This window comes from Delphinapterus leucas, chromosome 4 (genome assembly GCF_059928025.1).
Source record: "Delphinapterus leucas isolate spDelLeu-1000000601 "Yukka" chromosome 4, BTC_Dleu_Yukka2, whole genome shotgun sequence".
NCBI lineage: Eukaryota > Metazoa > Chordata > Mammalia > Artiodactyla > Monodontidae > Delphinapterus > Delphinapterus leucas.
This window is the reverse complement of record NC_143132.1, coordinates 1,827,824-1,836,331: the sequence shown is the minus strand read 5'-3', so window position 1 is coordinate 1,836,331 and position 8,508 is coordinate 1,827,824. Positions and strand designations below refer to the sequence as shown.

General features: G+C 62.2%; 1 protein-coding gene across 1 annotated transcript; it reads left to right on the top strand.

Annotated features, from left to right (window-relative positions):
• Positions 1-360: 360 nt before the first annotated feature.
• LRRC3 (leucine rich repeat containing 3) lies at positions 361-7,845 on the top strand. The gene is made up of 2 exons (XM_022597073.2): positions 361-695; positions 1,502-7,845. The coding sequence occupies exon 2, from the start codon at positions 1,653-1,655 to the stop codon at positions 2,424-2,426; it is 774 nt and encodes a 257-aa protein (XP_022452781.1). The 5' UTR covers positions 361-695; positions 1,502-1,652; the 3' UTR covers positions 2,427-7,845.
• Positions 7,846-8,508: the final 663 nt, after the last annotated feature.

Genomic DNA, 8,508 nt, shown 5'->3' with positions numbered 1-8,508 from the left:
CTTTGGCAGCCACTGGCACCATACCTGAGACAGACGCTCTGGGGCTTCGCTCTGACCCGAGGGTCTCCAACTTCCCCGCCCCCGCCCCCGCCTCCCACATCCTGGAGCCAGAGCCAGGGGCGGGGCTGGACACGGGAAGGGGCGGGGCTCTGGGGTTCCCCCCCCCACGACCCCGCCCACAGCCCATGACACACACTCCTGTCTAAAATCCTGATCCCAGGCCCGACCCACGCCTTCCCACAAGCTAGGCTCCCAGGCCCCGCCCCGTGTAGCCTCTACGGCCCCGCCCAAGGCCACACCCTTCGTCCTCAGGACCCCCTCCCCCCATCGTCCAGGCCCCGCCCCACTCAAGACTCCGGCCATACCTCGCCCTGGCCCCATCGCCCATCTTTAGGCCCCGCGATGTCCTGGCCGCGTCCTGCCACACAAGCTCCGCCCATGCCCCGCCCCTAATTCTCAGGTCCTGCTGTCGTTCAGGCCCCGTCCCGCACCGGACTCCGCCCCGCCCCACAGCTCCGCCCCAGACTCCGCCCAGGCCCCGCCCCGGGAGCGCAGGCCGAGCCGCATGTGTACCCAGCGGCCGCGGACTTGGGCGTAGGCCTTCGGGTCGCCGCCGCCCTCCAGGCGTGGCGCCGGCTCGGACTCCGAGCGGCAGAGAGCCTCATGCACAGCAGCCTCCGGACGCGGCCGCGCAGGTAAAGCTCCCCTCTCATCCCGGAGCGTGGACACCCCCGCCCCCGTCCATCCCCCAGCCGGGAGTCCCGGGGGTCCTTAGGGTCCGGAGCCTGGGGATCCCGAGGTCCGAGGTCTGGGGTCCCCCCGGGGCCCGAACCCCGCCCGCCCAGGCCCCGCGCGGCCCCGCCACTCCACGCCCAGCGCGGGCCGCGCGCCCAGGGCTTGGCTTTTCTCTTTTCTCGTTTCCCTTTTTCAAACATAATTGAAATAAAAGGCGCCGACCGCGATGCCGGTGCGGGTGGCTGTTCCCATTAGGGCCGACAGAGAAGAGCTTTAATGTTATAATTGTCAAAGGGATTGTCACAATTAGCAAAGCGCTGAGCTTCTGACAGCAGCCTAGCCCCGCGGGGATGAGGGTGCCGGCTCGGTTCCCAGCGGTGGCCGGCGGTCGCCCTTGCATTCCAGTTTCTTATGAAAACCCTGCAGCCCAGTCTTCCTGCTTTCCAGCCCTGAGTAGCTAGGAGGGGTGGACTCCCATCACCCCGTGCTGTCCAAGCCCCTGACCCCCAAGGTGTGCAGTGGGTGTGTCCAGGGCAGGGTGGCAGTGTTCTCGGTCGGCTTTGCTGGGCACAACCCCCAGCCAGCAGTCAGCACAGCCTTACTCTTGCGGGTGGCAGTGGGAATATCCAGGAGTAAGTCACAGAGACCGCCCCCCCCCCCGGTCAAGTGTGTCCGTTTGGCTGTGACATCTCCCCCAAAGTCAAAGTGTGCCCCCGGCTCCCCAGCCAGGCCACGGCCTGCGACGCTGACTGCTCCTCTCTTTTAGGACCGAAAGAGAACACCGTTCTTCCTGGCACGTGAGGAAGCAGAGTTTCTGTCTGTGTGGGATGGTCCCTTCCGCAGCGGCACCGGGGAGCGGGGAAGGGTGTAGACCGCAGCACTGAGAGCAGCGTGCCATCTGTCTGCAGGTGGTCAGGATGGGCCCCATGGGCAAACAGGGCCCGTCCTCCCTGCCGGTCCCCACGGGAGGCTCTTGCCTCCTGCTTCTCTTCTGCCTGCGGTTGGGCGCCTCTTGCCCGCAGAGCTGCCAGTGCCCTGACCATGCCGGGGCCGTGGCCGTCCATTGCAGCGGGAGGGGCCTGCAGGAGATCCCCAAGGACATCCCCACTGACGCTGTGCTCCTGAAGCTTGATGCCAACAAGATCGCCCGCATCCCCAACGGAGCCTTCCAGCACCTGAACCAGCTGAGAGAGCTGGACTTGTCTCAGAACGCCATCGAGACCATCGGCCCCGCCGCCTTCTTGGGCCTGGCCGGGGGCCTGCGGCTGCTGGACCTGTCTCACAATCACATCCGCAGGATTCCTAAGGACGCGCTGGGCAAGCTCAGCGCCAAGATACGCCTGTCCCACAACCCCCTGCACTGCGAGTGCGCCCTGCAGGAGGCCCTGTGGGAGCTGAAGCTGGACCCTGACTCGGTGGACGAGATCGCCTGCCACACCTCGGTGCGGGAGGAATACGTGGGGAAGCCGCTGGTCCAGGCTCTCGACTCTGGCGCCAGCTTCTGCCGCGTCCGCCACAGGACCACCGACGTGGCCATGCTGCTCACCATGTTCGGCTGGTTCGCCATGGTGATCACCTACGTCGTGTACTACGTGCGCCAGAACCAGGAGGACGCCAGGAGGCACCTGGAGTACCTGAAGTCCCTGCCCAGCACTCCTGTGTCCAAGGACCCCATCAGCCCTGCGCCCTAGTGCCCAATGGCTCGAGCAGGCCGAGGCCCACCTGTCTCCCGTCACTCTTGTAGTAGATGGTGACTGAGTCCCACCTTCGATGTTCCCCCAGGGAGGGTGACACGGCTACTTCTGTCCAATGTTTCACTCTGACAGAGCACTTCCCACAGGACACCTTCAGGTCAGGCAATTCTACCATCAGACCCAATGACAGATGGGGACACGGCTCAGAGAAATGGAAGGTCGCGGACAGGAAGAGATCCAGCTGGGATGTAAAACCAGGCCGTCCATCCTGAGACGTCCCTTCCGCACTGGGAGCCTGCCCCACGGGGCGCCCGCCTCTGAGCCCCCAGCATTCAGAGAAGAAAGGGTGCGTGCCCATGAGTGAGGCTCCCCGAGGAGGTTGGGTGCATTTTGTTGGTTGTAGGCACAGGTCATCCTGCCCCGTGGAACTGGCTTGCCTTTGCTTCCCCAGTATTTCCTGAACACCTCTAACCACCGGGCTCTTTCCACAGCCAAGTGGTAGAGACCGGATTTTTCTCGGGAGATAAGTGGAACATGTAACCTTTGAACAACTCTGTCAACTTTGTTTATTCTCAGAATGTTTGTTAAGAGTAACACTTGTACCAAAATTTCAGTCCAGTGAGAAGGGAAAAAAAAAAAATAACAACCCAAAACCAAAAATATTAAACCATGGAGAGAAACCTGAGGAAGGTCCATAGTAGCTCCTCAGGGGGCCATGTTAGCAGCCAGAGAAGTGTGGCCGTTCCCCGATTCCTGCTCCTGCGGCTGTGGCCCGCCCCAGGGAGCCTGTCATCTTGGGTCGCTCCATGCCTTGCTTTTCTACTCACTAAGCAGCTCCTTTGCAATGGATGGGAGGACCGACCTCTGTTTCAGGGCTGTTCAACAGGTTGCTTCGTTTCCTCCAGCGACAGGGACTCTCTCTCCCTTTCAGCTTTGCTGACAGGACTCTCAGTGCTACTTTACTGCTCAGTTTTCTTACCTAATTCATGTTCAGGGTAGACTTTACCTCCACCTGTGTAACCCTGATCTGTCTTTGCAGTTTTATTTTTCATGGTCTTTTTGTATGAGTGTTTATATTTTAAACTACTTCAAATATTTTGGGGGGAAGCAAGTTAGGGGTACATTGCTCATGGATCTAAGGTGTAAAGGACAGATGCCTAGAAAGGGTAAAAGTCGAGGGAGGTTTGTACTCGGAAAGTGTCATGGGACTGGCAGTGGGACGCGTTGATGCTGCGCGTCATGATTTTTCAGTTGTGCGTTAAAAAACAACCAACAGATGCAGCTACCCTCCCACACCCCAGCGCCGTGCCTGCGGTCACCGGGGGCACAGCACGCACAGTGTGAACCGGGGGCTCTGTGCTCTGAGTGTGGGGTGGGCCCTTTTCTGCCCACCGCCCAGACCAGGGTGCAGGAGTGGGGGGCAGGGCTCAGATGAGGCTGCGAATGGTGCCGGGGTCCTCAGGAAACCAACGGCCCACCCACCCTTCCAGTGGGAACTAAAAAAGCCAGGCAGGCAGCCTGGGTGCCGGTCCACCCATGGGATAAACAGCATGGGAGCAGGTACGTGTGGCCGCCGGCTGACCAGCAGGACACGGGCTCTGTGGGTGAATTGGGTCCCCCTTCCCCATGCATCCCGGGGAGCACACAGTGGGGAGAGGGGTCCCGCCGCACAAGGAGCCGTCGCCTGGCGGGTTTGCCTGATGGACGTGACCCTGAGTCCCTGGGTCAGGGGAAGAGAGCAGACTGAGGCCTGGATGGAGGTGGGGGCAGATGTCAGGGTCTTGCCGTTGCGGCTCGTGTCCCATAGGTGCCAGCCAGCCTGGGCACTTTGGGGGGCCCTTTCCTTGCTGCCAGGGAACTCTTCATTTGCTCTTACACAGAGCCAGCCCAGAGCCTGATGCCAGCCAGATGCTCTTCTGGGGGCGCACGGGGAGTGAGTGGGGCTTCTTTCCCCCCAGCCTTTGCTGGTACCCAGCGCCCAGCCAGCCTTCCCTCTGGTGTGGGCCTGCTGGGCTCCTGTTCTGCCCTGCTGGGAAGAGGAAGTGGGCCCAGGAGCCCAGAGCACACCCGAGGGCCCACCCCCTCTCATCCCGGGTCCAGAGTCAGGGCGCTGCCGGGCCCCCTGGCCTTTCTGGCCTCCTCGCCCCCATGGGGTCTCCCCGGAGAGCGTACCTCCCTCCCAAGACCAGCAGGACCAGGAAGCTCCTTCCTGCTCATGGCAGCTCCCAGCCCTGGTGTCTGGGAGCCCAGCCCTCCCCTTGCCCTTTTCCCCCTCCTCCTTTCCTCTGCCTTCCTCTCCCCTCCCCTAAGGGACTGCCAGGGCCCACCCGGTTCCTTGCTACCCTGTGGGAGTGCAGACGCCCAGCCCCAGCCCCATGGGCCCTCGGGCTGACCCTCCACCTCCAGCCCAGCACCAATGGGCCGGCATGAGCCGGCATCTGCTGTCATCTAGTTTTGTGGAGGCCGGGGTCAAGCCGGGCCCATAGAGGGGACCCGTGTTGACAGTGGTGGGGACACAGCACAGGGGGTGCCTCAGTCGGGGGGCAGTGGGCGGCGCCTTTGTGGGACATAGGTGGCCCCTGGCTGTCATCGCAGTCCAGGTGAGAGGCCTCAAAGAGCTTCATGCGCACAGCCCCGCTTCTGCAAAGCGCCTCCTGCCTGTGGAGGTAGCACTTCACAGGGTCTGGGGGTCAGGGTGGGATGACTTTGGGGCTCCTTATGGGTCAGAGGGGCGGAGTGAGTGGACCGTCCTGACAGCCACCCAGCTGGGCCTCTCATCCTTCCCATGGGGGCCAGAGGGGAGGGGAGGGGCAGTGAGGGGCTCATAGGCCACTCGGGAGCCTGGTCCCCCTGCCCAGCCGCTCTGGGCCGGCGTGAGACTGCTTGCTCTCGGTCCCTGGCCTCACCATGGACGGTCCCCTTGGAAACCAGAGCCCCACCCCCGATCCTGACCCTAGGAGGGGACATCCCACATTCACAGCCTCCTGACACCCCACCTCCCTTCCTCTTTGGACTTTGGGGCCCCCGGACACCCACAGTTGCTCTCTTGGGTGGTCCAGCATTGGGGGATGAGCAGGCATACTGCTGAGCCCCCAGCAGAGCCATCCTGAGACACAGAGGCTGTCCCTGGTGGGCTGGGCTCCCAGCTCTGCTCCAGAAGCACCCCAGGCCCCTCCTCGAGGCCGGCTGCAAGGCTGTAGGAGGGCCTCGAGGCTGGGGCTGGGAGGATGCCTGAAATGGTTCCTCTCTGGGAAGGGCCCCAGTGCTGGAACCAGGGACTGCCCCCCACCTCGGGGACCCAGTCCCTCAGTCCCCCTGCAGGGAGGGTGGATGACAGTTTTAAATTGGACGCGGGACTGGCGTTAAACCTGGTTGTGTTTTTCTTAAAGGAAAGTTGCTCCAGGGAGGAGGTGGGGCGGAGGGGAAGGGATAAAGGCAGGGGGCTGGACAGCCCTGTGCCGGGTGCTTCCCAGCCTCCCTTGCAGCCCGCTGTCCAAGATGCGTTTGCACGAGACTTGGGTCCTGGACTAAGTTCCCTGGGGAGGACGCACTGCAGACTGTGGAGGAGATGGAATGTTCTGGACTCGTGGCAGCTCCCCCCCACCCCATGGCAGGAGCCTGGGGCAGTTTCTGGAGTCGCCTTTCCTGGAGGCTTGGCCCCAAACCCCATTCTACTGTCCTCCCCACCTACCGACTGCAAATCTTCAATAAACGTTTGTGCTTAAGTCCACTGCGGAGGGGCTCTGTTATCTGTGGCTCTGCGACCCGACCAGGGCCGGACCTGCCCTCGCTGCCTACCCTGCCGTGTTGTGGAGCCGCCAGCACTGCAAACCCACGGCTAGAAGAGCCGGGCCAGGGCTGGGGTGCAGGGGGTGCTGGGCCTGCCTGGAGTGGCTCGAACAGGCTCGTGATGGCCGATTGTCAGGTTTTGAGGAATTTTGTGAGTCAGTCGACACCGTGATGACAGCTTGAGGTTGTCCATGGGAGAGTCTTTACTTCAAGGCCATTGACAGCAGCTACAATCGAGACGCCTTCTCCTGCCCCGAGAAGGCTGTTGGCCATTTGGAGGTTGTTAGCACTGCTGCTGGGGTCCCTCAGGGACACTGCCTGGCACCCGGTGAGCCAGTTCTGCTTTCACATCACCTCGCCCTTCAGGTCAGTTCTGGGGGCAGAGCAGTGGCCCCCCCAGGATGTCCAGATGCTAATCCCGGGAGCCTGTGAAGATCGGAAATGGGCCACCAGCCAAGGAACGCAGGAAGGAACGCAGGAAGCCCCTAGAAGCTGGAAGAGGCAGGGAATGGATTCTCTTTTGGAGCCTCTGGAAGGAAACAGCCCTGCACACCTTGGTTTTAGCCCAGTGAGACCCGTTTTGGACTTCTGACCGCTAGCATTTTAAGAAAATAAATTGGGGGCTTCCCTGGTGGTGCAGTGGTTGAGAGTCCGCCTGCCGATGCAGGGGACGCGGGTTCGTGCCCTGGTCCGGGAAGATCCCACATGCCGCGGAGCGGCTGGGCCCGTGAGCCATGGCCGCTGAGCCTGCGCGTCCGGAGCCTGTGCTCCGCAACGGGAGAGGCCACAGCAGTGAGAGGCCCGCGTACCGCAAAAAAGAAAAAAGATAAATAAAAATAAATAAATAAATTGCTATTGTTTAGGCCACTAAGTATGTGGTCCTTTGTTACAGCAGCTTCAGGGGACTAACAGTCTCCCCACTTTGAGAGCGGCTGTTGTGCTAGGAGCAGATGGCCATCTGAGCTCCATGGCTGCCCTGCTCGTTCTCACTGAGTCCCAGTTCTGGGGTCAGTACGTGTTTAATGCCTTGGCTGAATGACCAAGAGTGACCTCAGGAGCTCACTTCACCTGTTGGCCTTACTCCCTTCCCTGCAAGATGGGAGCTACCCTCCCAGACGAAGGGCCATAGTGCGGGGGCCACAGCAGGGCTGGAACTCTGAGCCCGCCGGCTTCCACGGTCCCCACACACACGCATACTACACACCTGCAGTGTGCACACACGTGCACGCACACACTCATACACATGTACGCACATGCTCACCCAGACACACACACCCATGCTCACCACACATGCACGCACACCCACCAGGCAAGCCCACAGGTGCACGCATTCACGCTCACACAGGGCCATACACTGGACACTTGCCCCTGCCAGCAGACGTGCCCACAAAGTGTGTACGCACACACATGCACACATGCGCACACACGCGCTCATTTCTCCTTTGCCCAGGGGACGTCTGGGGGCCCCGCTCAGCCTCGCCCCCCACAGGCTAGGGAGAGACGCGAGGCCTTGCCGACCCCTAACCGGGGGCCCTGAGGGCAGATGTTGGGGGACCCCCGAGTGCCAGGCTGGCCGCAGCATCTTGAGGAGGCCGCGTGTCAGGAGGGACAGCTCTTCAGGGGCAGCAGCTTGGACCCAGCCTGGAGGAAGGGCCTCTGGGTGGGTGCCCGGGCCCGGAGTTGGTGAGGGTGGGCCAGGGGGCGGGCTGCACACGGGGGACCCCACGGAGGCCGTGCCGACTGATGGGGATGAGGTCGGTCTCAGTGGCAGCCAAGCTGCACGGCCTTGTAGGAAGCGGGCGTGGAAATGAGCGCTCAGGCCCCTGGTGGGCCCAGGGCAGGCTGCCCACTGGGAAAGAGCAGCGGCCACGAGGGCACGTGGACGGCACGTGGCGCCGGGCAGGGCACCTCAGCGGGCTCTCACGGGGGCCTGGCTCGGTCGGGAATGTTTTTATTTTCAGACAAGAAACCCAAGATTCCGAGGTCCAGGGGGAGAAATGGCGGATGCAGGAGTTGGCTTGTTGCGGGCAGAGTGGGGCTGGAATCCAGGCCTTCTGACACCCAGGCCTGGAAGTCCTCATCTGGGCCCTGGAGTGTTGTCAAAACAAAGAGGCAAGTCCTGGGCTTAGCCCCAGATTGAAGAATGGCCAGAGCTGGAGGCAGAGCAGAGCCCAGCCTCCCAGGTCCCGCCCTGCATGCGGCCGTGCCGGCCAGGAGCGGGGATGCCCTCACTGGGACCCAGGTGTGCCAGGGTCTGCATCTGTAACCACGGCAACAACACTGGCCAGAA